This window comes from Hippocampus comes, unplaced genomic scaffold, assembly GCF_001891065.2.
Source record: "Hippocampus comes isolate QL1 unplaced genomic scaffold, H_comes_QL1_v1.1 scaffold205, whole genome shotgun sequence".
Taxonomy (NCBI): domain Eukaryota; kingdom Metazoa; phylum Chordata; class Actinopteri; order Syngnathiformes; family Syngnathidae; genus Hippocampus; species Hippocampus comes.
In genome coordinates, this window is record NW_017804874.1 from 1099070 (window position 1) to 1119287 (window position 20218).

General features: G+C 41.6%; 1 protein-coding gene across 2 annotated transcripts in view; it reads left to right on the plus strand.

Annotated features, from left to right (window-relative positions):
- The window catches only part of eya2 (EYA transcriptional coactivator and phosphatase 2), a 44600-nt gene that overhangs the window by 14261 nt on the left and 10121 nt on the right, over positions 1–20218 (plus strand). Inside the window, exons 2-9 of one of the 2 annotated variants that reach the window (XM_019879713.1) lie at positions 1450–1526; positions 1958–2000; positions 2580–2706; positions 5428–5544; positions 11280–11356; positions 12475–12658; positions 12864–13012; positions 14393–14476. In XM_019879713.1, the coding sequence (XP_019735272.1) occupies positions 2589–2706; positions 5428–5544; positions 11280–11356; positions 12475–12658; positions 12864–13012; positions 14393–14476 (729 nt within the window). In that variant the 5' untranslated portion in view covers positions 1450–1526; positions 1958–2000; positions 2580–2588. The remainder of the gene's footprint in view (positions 1–1449; positions 1527–1957; positions 2001–2579; positions 2707–5427; positions 5545–11279; positions 11357–12474; positions 12659–12863; positions 13013–14392; positions 14477–20218) is intronic. The other variant, XM_019879722.1, reaches the window with a different exon arrangement.

Sequence of the window (20218 nt, forward strand, 5' to 3'; positions counted from 1 at the left end):
TATATATATAAATATATATATATATATATAGATAGATAGATAGATAGATAGATAGATAGATAGATAGATAGATAGATAGATAGATAGATATGTACATTTATGGATGCCGAGTGTGCTGCAAAGAGATGCAAGAGGTTCCTTTCATTTATATCCTTGGTAAGTGGGACCTTCCCAGGTTTATTCTTGAGCGAGACGACATATACAGGAGTCCTCGGTTTACAGGAATTTCCTGCATATTCGTCGTTCAGTATTATCAAATTCACCTTTCCATGTTTCTTTTTCGGGGTGTCCTATCCCCAATTATTCACTGAAAAACTCACTTTGTCACATTTTTTGGTGCTGATCCGAAATTCCCGAAGATGCCACAAAATGACTGCATTTTGCCTGGGCCAAATAGGAAAGCAGTACACTTGAGCTGTGTTCACACTGCCGTTTAATTCCCCTTGGACAAGAGGTGTGTGATTTTTCTACGACAATTTGAACCGTAAAATTCAGATTTTTATGAAATCCGACCCGGGCCTCTATTTGATGCCAATGTAAGTCTATATAAGTCTGTATAAGTTTACCCATCCTTCCAACACTACATCTCATCAAAAGGTGACAAGAGTCACAATTTGTGGGATAAAATAGAAGGCATGAAAAGCAGTAGTGGAGGAAGGAGCAGAAAACGGTCAATAAAGTTGCTTTGGAATTGATACATACAGTATATGGGGGTTAAAAATCCAAATCTGAAATGAGCATCGCAATTTGCAGTGTGAACAAAGTCTAACTTGTGTCAATGAATTACAGTGATGCCTTGAAATACGAGTGCCTTGACTTACAAGTTTTATAAATTTCTTCAACTTTTTATATTTCTTTCTTCTTATATATTTCATCAACAAACCGTGAGCTGCCTCAAACCGATTTATCTTTCATGAAAGGCTATTTGAAACAAATCTCGAGTGCAATACAAACCAAAAACGTTACATTTGTAGAATGTAACAATTTGATTTGGTTTGCTTCAATTACAATCGATTCAAAACGGTTTTCATTTCACCCCCAAATTCCCATTCATCATCATGAAAAACTGATAAAAATGACATTCCTAACGGCCAAAGCTCTCAGCAACAGATCATTCATAACATTTTTAAGTCTGTGTGCAATGAGGCAGTCAAACAAAGTGAACAAAAATACACAACAAATGTGAATGGTGGATTTCAAATACCCATGCTGCTGTTTCGGATATGGATTGGCGGTTTAAATATAGTATTATGCCCTTCCACTTACTTTATTTCTCTGAAGTGGCGCAGCTTGTTTTGCCTGTGCACATATTTTGCACCTTCGAGCAACTGCCGAGCACCATGACAATCAACAGCTCGTGCTCCTCGCAACACATTGTGTGAAGACTGCACCGCTGTTACCATTCATGCGAATGGGGTTGCTGACTACTCTACTTTGTCGCCTCTACAGGAGAGTTGAGGACACGACAGTACCTGACGGGATTCGTGCTAACTGCAGAAAAAGTGGACCAGGCTCTTTCGAAACAGGTGAGAGCTCGCTTGGCAAGTGGCAGGTTGCAGTAGACCCTCAATTGTACTTTATTAACAGAATATGAAAACAGAATAACATTTGTTTAATATCCAAAAAGGCCTTTCATTTTTGAATCGGTATTCTTGTGAACCGAAATTATTTTATCCGGCATTCATCATCATACTTAACGATGAAATCTTTTTCAAATAATGAATTAATTCATTTAATAACAGTTTTTTAAAATCTGTTTATTTGTTATTGTGTTTTTTTCCATTCCTAGTTTACATTTTTTTTATTACAATTATAGTAAAATAATTACACTATTCTTGCATTTCGTTTTTCAATGGTGCCTCGAGAAACAAGTCATTTACATGCAATACAGTGGCCTTAATTAATTTTGTATTGTCCGAGTACCGGCACTTTAAGGCGAACCTGCTGTCTTTTGCAGGGCTTCTCATCATCAATTGAAAACTCCCTCAGACCCTCAACTGGTGAGATTTCTATGGCGTTCATATTCTAGATTAAGAGGACAAAGTACATCAGTACGTGGTCATCATAGAATCTCTTTATTTATTATTTTTCAGACAATGAATGAATCGTCTTTTGGGGGGCTTCAATAGTCCAAACAATTCATTCACAAAATTTTGTGCACAGGTGTTCCCTGACACATGGCAGAAAAATATAGCTCCATCATCTGTTTCACGGATGGACAGAAAATTTGGTTGTCATGTCTTTTGTAGCAGCATACACGAAAAAGTCTCTGTGACCCGTACCTGAAAGTGCATAGGACGTTGACCATTTTGGTTTAGGGCAGACCTTTGGGCAAATTCCAGGATCAGGGTCATACTTGAACAAACTTTGACTAGAATTTGTTCCTAATGAGTCCCACTCAGAAGCAGGTATCCTCGACTGATGGGTGATGTAAAATCACAAAGCTTCTTTTTAAGGTCGGTGGAACACGGCAGCAAAGTTTGATGATCATTTTGCGTATTCGACGTCAGAAAGAGGGAAAAAGGAGCCAGACGTTACTTGTCACTGGAATTACTATCTATGCCGTTCTTCTTCTCCAGGCTGATTTCATGGGGGACGGCATCATGGCTGCGTACGGACAGACCCAGTACAGCCCCACCCTCCAAGCTGCCGGACCCTACGCCCCTTACACACATCACACGCAAGGCTACAGTGTGCCGTCCTACAGTGAGTACACACCCGACTTCCTATTGATTTTCAGTGAAACAAAATGCCTGAAGCGAGGTTCATACTGTATCTATTCCTTGTCTCAACAGACCACAATTTTTAGCGTAAAACATTACACGGAGACCATTGATTTTGAACTATGGTAATCCCCCGTCAGAGTAGGGCTTATGTTTCAGACAGGGCTGGAGTGGGGAAAACAAAATTGGACCTGGCATTTTTGGCTTAGACTGGCCCCTCATATTAGGTGAATGTAACAAACTAGTGATTCATGTGTGTGTTATTTGCAGGAATTTATTTTAAAAAATTATCCATACGTGTGCGGGACTCGGCAGCGATAGTTACGTTTTCTTAAGTGGTAATTGGGGGATCTGGGGTGGGTGAAGTAACATTTAAATAAATAAACAAACAAATAAATACAACTTTTGAAACAATAGAGACAATACAGGGTGGCACTACGTCAAAGGGAAACAACCCGAAATCATCAGTTCGTCAGTCAGTCCGTCAGGAAAATCCATTTACGTCAGTACTAAGTGCATATTTTTATGGTTTTCACATCATTTGTCAATCATCAGAAAAAACGTATCTCTGTCATTGCCCGACTGATGGACCGGTGAGTCAGTCTGATGGAATGCCCACCTCTGTTTATTACAGTACAAGGATTTTACACTGCAATTTTTGTGAGAATCCATTCACGTTGGGCGGCACGGTGGGTGACTGGTTCGCACGTGCGCCTCACGGTGCAGAGGTGCTGGGTTCAACTCTGGCTCCGTCCTTCCTGTGTGGAATTTACATGTTCTCCCCGTACCTGCATGGGTTTTCCCTGGGTACTCCAGTTTCCTCCCGCATTCCATAAACATGCATGACAGGTTAATGGAACACTTTACATTGTCCCAAAGTGTGATTGTGAGCGCGAATGGTTGCTCGTCTCTGTGTGCCCTGCAACTGGCTGGCAACCAATGCTGGGATAGATTTCAGCATGCCCCGCGACCCTTGTGAGGATGAGCGGATTAGAAAATGGATGGATGGATAGATGTTTCCACATCATAAACATCCTAAATTTCAGAAGTTTCACATCATATGTTAACTCCAATACTTTTTTTCTCTCTCTCTATTTAGTTCAAGTGATTATTTTATTTCTATGTCAGTTTAGCCTTGAGCAGAGGTGGACACGTCAGTTATCATTTTGTCTTATTTCAGACTGGCCAAGTCTGTCGTAGAGAACACGAACAACCATGCAAAAAAAAAAAAAACATTAATAAAATAAAAAACAGACCCACATGGCGGTTGGTGAAATAAAAACAATATGGGCAATATCATTGCAGTCTGTGGGACCGAAAGTTATACAACACACTTTGTAGATTCTGCTTCTGCCGCGCCTGCGGGCGACGTATTGAGTATGTTCCTGACGCCAATTGGCTGTCACAGACAATGACTGGCGGATTGGCCCAGCCTGAAATAATGATGGAAAATAATGATGGAAGGATGACTGACAGACCTCTTCTATTACCCTTGTAAACAGTCTTTTACTGACGGCCCTGAAATAGCATCATAGATTTTGAAATAGACGGCAAGTCACCCCGGCAATCAAGAGCAGGCGATGCACAGTCCGTAAACCGCAACTCTGCCTTGGCAGGAACACTGATTTCAACTTAATTCACCCTGCTCCTCGTTGCTTATCCAATAGTTTATATTAATTTCGATTTAGTCTTCTTTCCTTTTGACTTAAAATTAAGAGTTAATAGAATTTGTTCGAATATAATTTGATTGAAGGACATTTTTTTTTACCCGATTTATGGCACCCACTGGAGTTCATGACGGCCTTAGCATCCGCCTATCTTGCCTTGGGGGCAAGCCAGCCCTGCCAGTCACATAAACCAATATTTAAAGCTAAAACTTGATCAATATGCATAACAAAAAGTAGTCGCACACAAGTCCAAGCATTGAGGAGGTCTTCATTGTTTGTTTTTGTTGTTGTTGTTGTTGTTTTTTTAACAAAGAATGCATGAACATTAAAGACCCTGTGAAGTAAATATAAGGATTTCTTTCGAATGCCATTTTACATGTTTGAAGATGATCTGTTTCAGCTTTTTGATAATTTATGGGCTGTGGTAAAAAGGTGCTCAGTGACGCACTTCCTCTTTCACTGCATAAGAACTTTAGCTCCTTTGTTCGTATCAGCAGTCAACTGGCACAATTGTGAGTTACTGACTGTAATTATCATTACCGAGTCAATTTGTGCCACTACAGCGTGCAGTACGCTAGCTAGCTATGGCTAGACCACGAATATGCATCTTCCTTGAAAGCCACAATTTATTAAATAGCTTCGTGTCCTTATTTAAATTCTCAAACTAGGAGGTAACGTCGCGGAAAAGCCTGCCGCTCTTCCACAGACTGGGTGAGCTCGCGAATTAGCTGGTGGCTAGCGCCGCTCGTTGCAACATGGAAAGCCCCGACACAACCCAGCCACATATATTACCACCACCTGAGGTTTTAAGCGCAGCCCAAACACGCAGTGATGGTTGGCCGAACAGAGTTGTTAATGAAAGTAGCATCCATGTTTCAGTTGGGGCATGGTTTCACGCATTCAGCGAACACATCCACGACCTTTGATTTTTCAGGTTTCTTTCACCACCCTCGTGTTTATGTTCACTGTACTGGAACAATGTCAAAAGTCATCAAGTTCTCTGTTTTGTGTGTGCTCATGTTCATGTGTGTGCCCAGACATAAAGACAGAAGAGGGCCTGAGCCACTCGCCGGGCCAGACGACGCTTTTGGGTTACTCCAACTTCAGCAGCGCTTCTGCCAGTCAGAGCCTCTACGGCTACTCTCACACACATGGTGAGTCCAACCCGACTTAACTGTGAGGGTGTTTGTTGTCATTGAAGAACTATTTCCCAACCTCTATTTAGCCAATGTCAATCTCAATTCACCTAAAAATTGACGTGTGAAATGTGGGCCTGTTTAGTTAAACACAAAGATGTTCTTATGTTGTATGAATGGGAACATGGAGATACACAGCTTACCCGTACCTTTTGCATTCTAGTGCAGGGGTGGCCAACCTGCGACTCGTGAGCCGCATGCGGCTCTTTGGCTGGTTCAATGCGGCTCCCGGGCTTTCACATGACAAGCGTCGAAAACGCCTCGGCAGTGGCGATGCCATTCAAACAAAGGCGCTAAATACACAGAACGTACTACGTCAGCCTATCATCAATCCCGTTACTTGATTGACATAGAGGGCAACCAATCAGATGACTGCATCACCGCTCATGCGCAAACAACGGCACTAAGCGCTAAGCTAGTCAGTGAATTACCTCTGATTATAAGGCAGGGGTGCCCAATACGTCGATCGCAATCGACCGGGAGCCAGCGAACTGGTCCCAAGGTGACCACAAGAGGTGGGAGGAGGAAATGGGTGGGAAAAAAACATTTGTTTGTTCGTGTCTTTAGCTTTCGATCATTTTCGGCCCATTCCGACTGTTGCTCATCGTGGCGTGTGTGCAGATGTGCGCGAGTGCACGGGTGGGCACCCGCGTGCGTGCGTGCATATGTGCGCGAGTGCACAGGTGGGCACCCGCGTGCGTGCGTGCGTGCGTGCGTGCGTGCGTGCATGCGTGCATGTGTGTGTGTGTGTGTGTGTGTGTGTGTGTGTGTGTGTGTGTGTGTGTGTGTGTGTGTGTGTTTGTGTGTGTGTATGCTTGCACGTGCGTGATCGGGTTGATCATGGGAAGTTGGTCGCTTCAAAAGCCGATCTTTGGGCAAAAAAGTGTGCGTGCACGCGCAAGGAAGGGTATGATGTGGCTCTTTGCAGTAACACAGTAAAAAAATTGGCTCTTAGTCTCTGACTGGTTGGCCACCCCTGTTCTAGTGGAATAGCATGTAATTGATAATCTGCCTGTCTCCATACGCCATTGGCATCAATAGATGTACAAGGATAAAAAGCTTTGTAGCAAAAATATTTAATGTCATGTCAAACTAATTTTACGTTACCTTTTAAAATGAATGGCTTACAACTTCATTGAAAAATGCATCACTGAACTTTTTCAGCAGACAAGGGGCTAGACTGAACTCAATTCTAAAATTCTAAACGTGTTTTTCAGTCAAGAGATATCACTTCAACATACTTCTTTTGAACCAATATGGTACTTTTTGATCAGGCCGAGCTTCGATGCCATGTTGTTGTTTCAAAATGAACACATATTAAAGGTTTACACACCACAGTTCAAATGCCAGGTTTTGTTTTACCAAGATCAATCATTGAAAGGTGCTTATAAATAAAATGTATTATTATTATTATTATTAATGTGACCCATTACCCAATGGAAAAAGAAAGTGACCTCTTTTCGAGATGGGAAGTAAAAAGTCTGCACACCCTCTTATAAGTGGGGATGCGGCCGTGTTCAGAATTCAGTTCAATCAATCATATTCGGACTCATCTTAAATGGGAGTGATCATACACCTGCCACCAAGTGTCTCTGATTAACCCCTAATAAAGATGAACTGTTCTAGAAGGCTTTCCTGAACATTTTATCATCGCACCTTACAGCACACACCATGGTCATTGTTCAAACGTATCAGTCGGAAGAATGTTTGTTGATTTCCATAATTATTATCTTGCAGCTAAATTTCACCGATCACTAATTCGTCATTCACCACCGGCCAGTACGCCACTCTGTCATAATTTCAGGCCAGCCGTCGGTCTGTCAACAGGCTATGACATGACATTGCGGTCATGCGGAAATTTCTGTAGTATGGACGGACGGGACGAACGCACTAATGCACAAACCTGTGCCGCAAAACATTATTTGCCGCAGGGTCGTCTTCACTTTTCGGGTTAGTGACGGCCAGCAATTGCTTCTGTTGGAGCTTAGTCCGTCAGCGGTTCAAGGTTTGCGATTGTCATCAGTCCGCCAGCGAGACGAGGATTTCGTCAGTGATGGACTGACGGTCCTTCCGTCGGTACTGATGGACTGCCCACCAATGGTATCTATAAGCTGATCTATAATCTAATATGCAACCTTCTTTATTGAATGGCTGGCAAATGTCACATGGTTCTAATGTCTTATAATGAGATGTGTGGTTGCGGCATCAACCAAACTTTGAGGCTGGAAGACCTCACATTGACCAGCTTTGCTTTGGAAAGAGCATCCGTCTCCCTCCTCACCTCTTGTCTCGGTTTGTGTGACCTCCCTCTCCTCGCTCGCCGCCCCCACACCTGTTCCCCATTAGCTGCGGTCTGGACTCTTGGCGTCAAACGTCTCCGTGTCCCCCCACAGCCCTCCCTAGCCCACCCCCTCCTTTCTCAGGGTCAGCCCACGCCGCCCCTTTTCTCGCTAAGGCCAACAGCACAACGGGCATGGTGAGGACGGAGGGAAAGTGAGAAAACAGACAGATGGGCGGACAGAGAGGGAGAGGACTGGATGGAAGGAGTGAGGAAAACAAAAGAGCTGAAAGAGGCTCCGATCACAATGTTGGCAGCACACGTCCTGATCTCGAAGACTTTGAAAGCAGCGTGAAATTGACCTTGGGTCTGACAGGGGGGTGAGGTTAAAGTGCGTTTTACAAGGGCCTGAGGTGGTTTAACGACCTCTCCTATATGAATGAGATGCAACAAAAGCGACAAGATTAGAGGAAAAAGATGAAGATGAAATGTCTTCTTATTTGTCAGTTAATTTGGAGTACTTTTTAGTACATTTGTGGTAAATATAGTAGGCGGAATGGTATGCCGAAAATCAGGGTGCGGTGCTTATCTTGGTTTAAGGGCTGCCGCGCATCTAGCAGTGCAACAAATACCACTAAGCTGTAACACGTTGTGTGACTAGTTTTCTGCAACTTGTTTTAATAAGTGGCCAACTGCTGCAAATAGAAATTGGTGAGTGGTGAATGGCCAGAAATGCCACGTTGTTATCACATGAGCTTTAACAACAAAAAGAACCTTTCCGGCTACCAAGCGACATCAAACTGGACAACCACACAGTGAATATCGTACATAAATTGTCAGAGGTGGGCATTTTACAGAAACAAAAAAAAAAAAAACAAAAAAAACATCATAGTCCAACAGATGAAAAATGTAATGTGATTGAAAAGGTAAATGGAGCGCAATCGCTCTCAATGTATCCACATACGGTGGCTGCCCAAACACACACACACATACACACACATAGCTTGCATACATTTCACATACATTTATTTGCCAATCTATTGACCTGATGTCTGCCTGCAGCTGTTATAACACCTAAAATACCACGAAGTTTTCCATTTTAAAATGGCTTACCTGAACCAACCGCGCATGTGGCCAAGCGTAAAATTCAATCCAAGTAGTTGCACAGCTACTCCAGTACTCTTCATCTGCTCCTGCTTCTTCTTCTCCTCATTCTTCCTCGTTTTCTTCTCCTTCTTCTTCTTCTTGGTTCATTGGCGGATTGCAGCTCTTTGGTGCATGCCACCACATACTGTACAGGAAGCGCAAAGTGTTGGGAGTGAGACGTCCATCGGTACATGACCCGCTTAGTGACGATTAAACTGACGGATGAAAAACCACTTGATCAGTGCTTAATCTCTCTTTTTTTAGCTTCCCGTCATTCGTCAATCGTCAGCAAAATGAGCATTCATCAGTGACGGACTGACAGACCTTCCGTCAGTACTCATGGAATGTCCACCAAAATGTATTTTATAATCCTTAAATTTATTTCGATTACCCTGCAGTATATACCTATGGCTAAAAACTGCAATGTGGAAAGTTCCTGTCACTGAACTACATGATGGCTTTCATGAAGCGGGATTGAGTCGTCCTGATAAAGTATGAACAGTATATAATGCATTTTACAGTAGTACCTAACCACATTTCTCATTTATTTACTGTCTGGAAACAAAAAAAAAAGCCAACACATGTAGACTCCCTGCTGCTGCAATTCAGTCAATGAATGGCACCAACAGCTTCTCAAATATCCACTCTTGTCTATTTTATGCCCGTTTCTTTCCTTTGCATTATTATAATACAGTCATACATGTGTGAAAGAGTGTCATCTTTTTGAATAAGTGTTTAAAAAAAAACACATCACAAAAAGCCAAATAAGCAAAATATACGCACAGAATGAATGTTGTGGTATTTGGTGAGCAAATGTTTTGTTGGCCTTGTTCAAGCCAACCAGTTTTCCAGATCAAATTCAAGATCTGAATCTGTTTCCTGGCCAAATGTAAGATATCAGGAATATTGCAGTTTTGATCGTGATACATGGCATGTTTTACTTGACATTGCAAGATTGCAAACCAATGCTTTCCAGTCAAAGCATTGGATAAGAATTATTTTTTTCGAATAATGTGAACAAATAACTTGGCATGTGAATGGACGAAGGTTGTGTGTAATGATTATAAGGAGTGTCTAACCAATCAAACTCAATCATCCTTTCATGCAATTTAAGACGACTGTTCGCATGCATCGTCGTTACTTTTGACACGAGGAGTTTTTTTTTCTATCCGAATTTCACAGTCTGCCCCGGCAAAATGAATATATTTTGTCCATTTTCATTACTGTGACGTCATATCACAGCATAACACGCGATTCGCCTGCCTTTCTCCTTCAGACTTGTCTTTCCTGTTCTTTTGGAGAGAATACACATGTCAGACATTATGCAGGAATGTCAATGTTCTTGGAAGCAAAGACGCGGTGCAAAGCCTGCAATGCATCCATGTTGCCTTCCAAAGCAGCAAGAGACACAGAACCAAACAAAATTGATGTGTGCAAATATTCCTTAAGTGGTCGTAAAGTGCCACACAGACCAAATGTTTGCAGGGTATCTGAAGTTGTCCTCATGGGACTCTTTTGTTTTATTTGCTGACGCTTCTTTGAACTAAATCTATTTTCAAGATTATTGAATCACCAGGGAGCTTCCAGTGACTCAATCTTTGGTCACAATTCATGAATTATGAAAACGAGAGGCTGGAAATGGACAATGGATGGTAGATCTGTGGGGAAAACAATGATTTCAACGGGCCATGAATGGACTAAAAATGCTTAAAACGGGCCAGATTATTGGTATGTGTGAACCCCGCTTAAAATGATTTCCAACAGAGATGTTGACAGTCGATTTTCAGGGCTGATGTCCCGGCATGGCTTTGTGCTTGCAAAACAAAGCCAGCTGCTGTCATAAATCCTCATGAGTGGCTCCCTGGTTCCCAAACAAGCTCTCTGTGTGAGTTTACACACCTCACAGCACAATACGCCAGGGTATGAACTTCGTACACAAATAGGAGTGCGGGCGGTAGAGCGAAAATGTGGGAATTCTTTCCATGTGCAGAGGTGATAAGATTACAAGAGATACAATCCATCAGACAAACAGAACTGAGTTGCGGTAGGAAATTAGCTTGGAGGAAGATGTTCCTGTCTCGACTTGATAGGAGAAGCATCTGCGTTGTTGTTGCGTGTCAAACATAAATCACCGAAGAAGCTACAACTTCCTATGCACAGTTTCCCACACACACGATATCTGTAATAAATATTGATTCATTATTGCTGATCACAATCTCCATCTAATGAGGTGATAAATTTGATCTTTGGGCTTCTTGTGGGTTCCCAGGTGCAGGCATTTCCTCGGGGATTTTCCAAGGCGGCCATGCCATCTCCACATCCACGCCGTTCAACCCGACGCAGCAAGTGAGTGTGTCCACCGTACTGTATGTCGTCAAATATAGTTTTCCAAACTGAAGGCTTTAATTATGCTAAAAGATGACACTCACCGTAAAATCCCACGAATAACACGCACCAGTGTATTATGCTATTTTATTATTTATTTTTGGGGATTTGTATTTTTTTTTTTTTTTTTTTAATGTTCATGGGATTTTTTATTGTAATCCTTAAATCCGCCATTCAAGGCAAAACGTCTAACATTTGGCTTCCTGAAATCTATTGACATTATCAAGAATATTGTGATATGATTTTGAGGCCATGTTGCACACTGCTTATCAACAGATTGAATGAATGGGAGGGCTAAAATTTGATGGGAGGAGCCTTCTACCAAAAACAAAACAAAAAAAAAGTCTCAAGTTTTCCTTCCTTCCTTAAGCTTGTGGATACCTTTGTTGACAAAATTTCTTGACGTAGTTAAGTGTATTGATGTAATGCTGTGCCTGTATATCCCACTTCAAGTATATATAGTGATATTTACAGTATCTACAATATATGTACAGTATGCAAGGTCTTCAATTTAATCAAGGGAGACCTGAAAAAAAAATCTTGAATTTTGCTTCTTTAAATCCACAGATACTCTTGTATCCGCAGGTAATATTATTGCGATATAATGGTTTGGCAATATTAGTAACACCTAATTGTCAGAGGTGGGCATTCTGTTGCAGCTCAGAGACAAGGAGAGCTGTAGTGTTGTTGTTTTTTTTTTAAACGTGCACTTTATTAATCCTTTATATAACATGGTTTGTATAAAAAATATTATTGCCATTTTTTTTTCCCAAGTCTACAATATTGTGATACAATTTTTTTAGTCTATATTGCCCATGGTCAATAATCATATTTATTGACTGGGAGGTCTTGAATTTAATGGAAGGTTATTTTAAAAAAATAATGAAAAATATTTTATTTGGCTTCCCGTTACCCTCATTGATATTAACTGTTGCAATATTTGTTAAAAATCAAAAATATTGTTATTTTGTCACCCATTCCTGAATCACATTTATTGAATTAGAGGTATTTTTTAAAAAGCCTGCAGAGAAATGTGTCAATTTGTGTGTATGTGGGATCAGCTTGTTAATTCTTGGCAGGAGTTTTCATCGTATTCCAGCTACAGTCAGAGTCAGTACTCGCCGTATTACAACTCCCATCACTACAACAGCCCGTACCTGAGCGGCAGCAACATCAGCCCCGCCTCCATCAGCACCCCGTTAGCCTATCAACATCCAGAGCACCCCATCATGTTACCCAATCACAGCCCAGAGTCTCACACGGGTACGTCTGCTGCTCATGAAGAATCCACACACATCTGGTGAAATTTCAGAATGAACTTCACCGAAAGTCATATTAAGTTCACCTGAAAAGGTTATCGTGCTTTTTTGGTTTATCCTGAAATTTCACCACAATGCTGCATCCCTAATTTTTGGACGGTGCAGGACATTACAGAGAAAGACACTGATTAGCATGTTTTGTGTCTTAGGAGAGTATCACCCACCGCCAAGCCCCCCCACACCGGGTAAAGAGGAGGGGGAGAGGGGCACGGTGCCCATGCGCAGGGGGTCCGATGGGAAGTTGAGGGGGAGGAAAAAAGTCAGTGACCCAGCACTGCCGTTGGATGCTGACATTGAGGTAAACATACCTAAGTAGCGACCAATTTACCTACCTATCAGTCCATCCATCCATCCATCCATCCATCCATCCATCCATCCATCCATCCATCCATCCATCCATCCATCAATCTCCAAACACTAATAGATGATTGAGCCCTCTTGATTTTGACTGATAGTCAAACCCAGGCAGATGCTTGTTCAACATATTTAAGTGGATTAATTTATATATGGACGGCCCAGTGGTCCAGTGGTTAGCGCGTCGACCTCACAATGCAGGCAGGGTTTGATTCCAGCTCCGGCCTTCCTGTGTGGAGTTTGCATGTTCTCCCCGTGCCTGCGTGGGTTTTCTCCGGGTACTCCAGTTTCCTCCCACATTCTAAAAACCTGCATGGCAGACTAATTGAATACTCAAGATTGTCCCTAGGTGTGAGCGTGAGCGCGGGTGTTTGTTCGTCTCTGTGTGCCTTGCGATTGGCGGGCAACCGGTTCAGGGTGTCCCCTGCCTACTGCCTGAAGACAGCTGGGATAGGCTCCAACACACCCCGACCCTTGTGAGGATAAGCGGATCAGAAAATGGATAGATGGATAGATAATTCATACACTTTAAACTACTATCAGTTATGTTTTTCAGCATAATTTTGAAACATCCCCATCTTAAAGGAAACTCTGCTTTAAATCACACTGTTTTCGAGAACTGGCTTTGTCTGGTGACCAGGGGTGGAACAAGGGCGTTACAACAAAGCTATAGTTTTGCTTCTTAATGTAGCACCGTTTCCAATCCCTTTAGCAACTTTTTGTGTTATTCGAGACTTCCATAGACCTTGCGACAGTCATCCCTCCATGTCCAGACTGCAAATAGGTGGCACTTGCACAAATATAAGCATAACCCAAATTAAACCATATCCATAAAGCAAGTGCCCAGATAGACTCAACTGCATTTTGACTTTTGGAGTAACACTTCACCACCCATTCACCAAGTCCTTTGCCAATTTCTGTGTGGATCCATGCTTGTGGTACATGCATCAGGCACACCAGAACAGCTTACTTGGTTGTTTAATATCACATGTGATGAGTGGTCAGGCCCTCCAGACATCCAACAATTTTTTTTTTCCCCGAGACATTAAATAGTCTATTTTAACATGAAGTTCCTTTCAATGTTCAATCTGGGGATACCTTTTTTTCCTTTGAGGTCCGTTGGAGACAATGTTCAATAAATCATGGATCATTTTTCTGCGTCCGAGCAATAAACCCTATTGATTTTGGATGACCTGTCATTCCAGATGTTTGAGGTACACGTTACATGAAAGACAGGAGCAGATGCTTTTGTTTTTGCCTTCGCCTGTACAGCACACTCTCTTCTTCTGAGGTTAATGCTACAATGTGTGTTATTTCACTGCAGCGGGTGTTTATCTGGGACCTGGATGAAACTATCATAATTTTCCATTCGCTCCTCACGGGGACCTTCTCCTCAAGATTTGGCAAGGTACCATCACACCACCCACCTCCTCCCAGAATCCGCCTCTCCCTTTCCCAACTTCCCCTTCACTCACATTCATGCATGTAATAATTCAGGTACAGTAAATTGCAAGTAATTGACACCCCCCACAATTTTCAAAACTAATTTCCAATGTAAATAGTTTGAGCCATATTTAGACCAATAATTAATATCCCAAAATAGTTTAATATAATTTCAAGCTTATTTTACTACTTTCCCCTTGAAAATGAATGGCTTCCAAGTGATCGGAAGTGCAGTTGTCCATATATGCACCTGTTTATTTTTTGTATTCTTCCGGTTCATTGATAGATTCTGACTTTTTTTTAACAAGTTTTATGATTGATTTCCACCCGAAAAGACTCTCCGTTACAACCCAAATTAAACTTAGCTCTTACCTGACATACAAAGACTGCAGTCTATCAGTCAAGATGGATGACTTTAACATACTTCCTTCCAGATATCAATTACTACATTATTATTCGTCAATAGTTTGGTGGCATCGTGTGGCATTACAGGAAGAGAGCAAAAATCCACAAATACGTGAAACTAATAGCTGAGGATAGGTTCCCCAGGAAAACAAAAACGGAATTACAGTCAACCCACTCCATTATGGGTTGTGGGTTCACGGTCCCATAATTCGTTTTGGTCCAGTTATAACTCAATTTCACATTTGTTTATTTTGGGTGCAATTCCACTGTTGGCCACTAGACGGTGGCACACTATTGTGTTTATTATTGTAAATTTGAAAGAAGAAGAGTGAAACCACAAAGTAGTTTAAGCTCAGTGACATTTTTGTCGAAGAGAAAGACATTACTAAATGTCTCAGTGCTTTTTACACAGACAGTAATGGATGCAGGTTCATTTTATAATGTACATCTTCAGACATGGTTATTAATGTTTATCGTGAGATGATGGGACCAATTTTAACGGCGAGCACAAAACTACAGTAGTGCAAAGCTGAGTCTAACTGTGCGCATGGGTGGAGTTTTATATTGGTATTAGAAATGAGCAGAGTTGGAAAGGGGCATGTGCATTTGTGGGAGTGAACACAGCTGACTTGTTTCCCAGCCAATGGAAGCGGTTCCTTACATTCCTTTAAATTCAGCGTACACGAGGCTTTGACATGATGGCAGCCAAAATTGATAATCATGCATTCAGTGAACCGATTTCTATTTTATAACGATTCAGAGGATTTGATGCACACCGTTTTCATATTTCTGATTGAAATACGCTGAGATTCATCACACACATCAGCAGAACGCAATGATCTGTCTCCTTGCGCCCGGATCAAATCCACCAAAATCATGTGACACCACCTGCGCCGCAACTTTGACCTAAGTTGGTCTAAAATCTAACTTTCAATCACAAAATTATCACAGGCACAGGGGCATCTAAAAGAAAATGTCCTCAGTCCGCCTGAGGACCCAACATGGCACAGGGCGGTCTGCCAAATTCCTAAACACGCTAAACTAGCTTTGCCCTGGCATGAAAATCAAGATGTGGCAGTTTTTACACCAAACACGTGCACACCTGTCTACATGAATACAGCCCGATAAGTTAAGTTTGTTACTTTGGAGAAAATTTGATTTGTTTACTGTGAACTCATGACGGGAACGGTAAACCACTCCACTGTTATACGCAATATTATCATCTTATCCATTGCTCTGTCTCAATATATTAAATGTTCTTAAACATGCTTGAATTATTTTAAAGCGTGTTTAGAGACCTTCAAAAAGAAGAAGTGACTTTTAAATTCTATCAAAACACCTCAGGAGATTCTCCATCGAGGAATTTACTTATTGCGGGGGTGTTCTGGAACGCCTATGACAGAGGGGAGTTTACCGTATCTGAAATTGTGAGTAGCGAATCGCTAATAATCTGGGGTTCACTCGATCAATATTAAAAACCCGGCCGACTGCTCGGATGAACGGCAGTGGACTTTTGTGAAGCGTTTCACACGCTAAAATGTTTTTCCCGGTCTGCCCCGCGCTGTTTCTTTTCTTAACACAGACGGCATGCTTAGCTACGATGGCTTCCTGCGGAATGATTGACATCCAGTGGGATGTTTTACATAACACGGGAGCAACAGAGGGGGTGCGGACAGTGGTGCGTTTCTTGCCTTTGGCCGGGAATGTAGTGTTTTGAATTCTCACGGTCCCCCTGCGGCTCGACGCAAGGCTGACAGGGTTTTGAGAGTGGGGTCGGCGATGGCCTCATGCTGCATGCTGTTATTTTTCTTTTTTTCCCCTTCCGTTATTTTTCCAAACTTTCGACGGCTCAGAAGAACAAAAAAATGACTTGCATAGTGTTGAAATGTGACTCACACGCCAAAAATTTCTCATTAATTCCCAAAGACTCTCTGCTGGAACCGAGAAAGCTCACTTGGACTCAGCTCAAAACTTGAACAGGAATGTCACTCAGTTGAGCCAAGCCCCCCCACCCCCCCTCAAAAAAAAATCCATCCGCTCACTTGTCAATTATTTGTTCATTTGCGGGCTATCTCTTGCTTCATGACAAGCTCAATTCCACTCAACTCAATTTTATTTATGGAGCATTTTCAAAACCACCAACACAGCAAAGAGTTGTACATAAATACATTCGAAATGAACATAAAATCATCGAGCATAGCATGGAGCGTCGACCTTACAGTGCAGAAGTGCAGAGTTCGATCCCAGCTCTGGCCTTCCTGTGAGGAGTTTGCATGTTCTCTCTTCTCTGCTTGGGTTTTGTCCGGGTACTCCGGTTTCCTCCCACATTCCAAAAACATGCATGGCAGGCTGACTGAACACTCTAAATTGTCCCTAGGTGTAATTGTGAGTGTGAAAGGTTGTTTGTCTATGTGTGCCCTGCGATTGGCTGGCAATCAGTTCAGGGTGTCCCCTGCCTACTGCCCGAAGACACCTGCGATAGGCTGCAGAACACCCCGTGACCCTTGTGAGGATAGGCTTAGCTCCCAGAAAATGTACGATGTGAACAAATCCAGCATGCAGGCAGCTGACACGTATTGATAACACTATTTAAAAGTTGAACCCTTTCATGCAGCAATAATGATAACCTGTGACCTGATAACATGATAAACCGCTGTGCCTGAAAGGGTTAAAGTCAACAGATTAGATTTGTCGTCTTATTTCAGTCTGTTATTAAAACAGTACACAATAATACAGTAATTACTGTGTGTTTTTAATGTTTCAAGAAAGAAAATATGAACACATTCTTCCAGTGTATACAAAACTATGCAAAAAAAAAGGGCAAGTGTGGTGTCACAAAGTATCGTTAAGCGAAACTCATCATTTTTTATTCACAAATAAATTAATAAATAATCACAACACAATAACTGTTTGCTTTGATGACTCAATGCTGTTTTAATTAAAAAAAACTAAAGTAATATTGAGGCTAATTTGGTTTGTATTTTTCGACTCTCCACTTTCTAATAATGACTTTCCTAAATAATGTTTCAAGTGATACAATAATGAAACGTTTTGTATTTCATATCCATATTGGGTTGCATTTGATTCCTCGACAATGTGCATCACAAATGACCCCAAGTGGAATAGATTTGATCACGATCCACGGCAAGGGGCATCCTAAAGAAAAGGGCAAACCAAGGGCTGCAACTACATTGGATTAATTGTTTTTTGGGGGAGAAAATATCTATCTATCTATCTATCTCTTTTTTTCTAACCCCCATAAAATGGGCCAAACAACGCCACTGATCTGCGCTAGATTCCAAAATGGTATTTTTCCCAATCGTAATCGGGAAGCCTCTGTTTCATTGTTTGCAGTTCCCACAATGTTTCTATACCTGTATGTAACCTGAATTTGTCCAAAAGTCGTAACACTCCCTAATGCAGTACTCAAATCATAATAGTACAGTCCACTCATCTTATACTAGTAAGTGGACGACAATGAAACAGGGACCGAGACCTGCCGTGAATCGTGAAAACACACAAGTAAATGAGATCGATCCGAAACATAAAATTAATGCCCGCAGTCACCATTCAATTGCTACATATCAGACAAACGATGAGCCCAAAACACTTTCATATCATTTCAAATGAATCTTCATCATTTCCTTCAAATAAAATGCCTCACAAATGCTTTGATTTGGACAAAATGCACTCAAAGTGCACATGTACATGCACGGGCATGTACATGTGTCCGTTTTCTTTCTTGGCCATTCCACCTTCCTTGTACGCGAAACAAAGGTTCGACCGGACCACCATATGTGTGCGCTCGTTGACCCACAACCCCTTTGTGTGAGTCGAGGACATCGTGATGCTTTCAAATCTTTCTTCCTCTGGATTATCCGAGAAAGGCTTTTGCATGTTGGAAACGGTGATTATGGATAATTATTATAATTGTGAGAGAAGAAGAACAATCCTTTCGTAATCCTTTAACTCCGCCTCATTCATTCTTTCATGAATCTCTTCTTTTTCTGTCCTGCGATGCTCCTCCCTCGACATTATTTCCATCATTGCCTCTTCATTTGTACATACAAAAGGGCTTATTTTCCAATTGTGTAATTATTCACCAGCCACCCGGAGATTTGGCTCGTCAACGTGAATGTGGTAATCTGGCGTTCACCTTTGGCTAGCATCCTGTTGCCTCTCCCAACTAGCTTGCCGCCGGCGGACACCACAAAGCTCTAAACAATGCGGCGCACATCTGCGCTCACAACTGCTTTTGTCATTTCGGGTAACTGAGCACCCATGCAGCTTCCCGGGGTACATTTTGCTGGTGCACAAAGTAAAAGTGCAAGCCCAAATTTTTACTACACTTTGCAAAACATATTGTATGTACACTGCAGTCATTTTAATTTATCCAGAGCAAATGAGTTTGAAAGGAGATCAGCAGTTGCACAGGATATTATCCGATTTCGGTTCATCTGAACAAAAATGGTTCAGCATCCCTGGCTGGCAAACAATGGACATTTATTCATCTATCTATGCCAGTAACATGCACTGACATGAAAATTACTAAAATTATTTTCCAGTAGCTGTCAAAAGGAACTATGTGGCTATGTGTGCTATTCATAAAACATAATTATAGAATAATAGCGATAATAAAGACTTAACGGGCCCAGAATTCAAAGTGAGAAAGTTGTGAGTCAAGTGATTATGTATACATACCAGTATATAATTTGTGACATTTTTTTTTAACCTGAATAGGGTTCTATTAGTCTCTGCTAATGCTAACTATGCTAATTTTCGCCGATTGACTGGTGATTACTTTATATTTAGTGGTCAAAGCAGTGTTTCTTGGTGTGTTGACCATTGATTGTCACCACAAAACAAAATTAAATCGGGGAAGGTTCCTTTACGCGGTTCGACCAGCCCAGAAATAGACCGTCTGTTCGGGAAAATTAACGCAATTTGACGAAATTCCCAATGGCCAGCACGTACTTGGAGCCCACTGTAGTTCTCAGTGTCTCAAATCATCACCACACAATCATGTGGTGAGGGTAAATAATTACCAGTCAGTTGGTGGTATGTCAAAAGCTATACGCGGATTAAAATGCAGAAATACGTGTAGTTATTTTCACATTTATTACATGATTATTATTTGCTTAAGCTACTGAAAATCTCTATTTGGTCAGAAAAAAAAAGATGTTTTGGACGAATGAAAATTCGAAAGGCTACTAAAAATCTCAATTTGGTCAGAAAAAAAAGATGTATTGGAGGAATGAAAATGTGAAAATGTTCATGTTTGTGAGCTAGACACATTATAAAA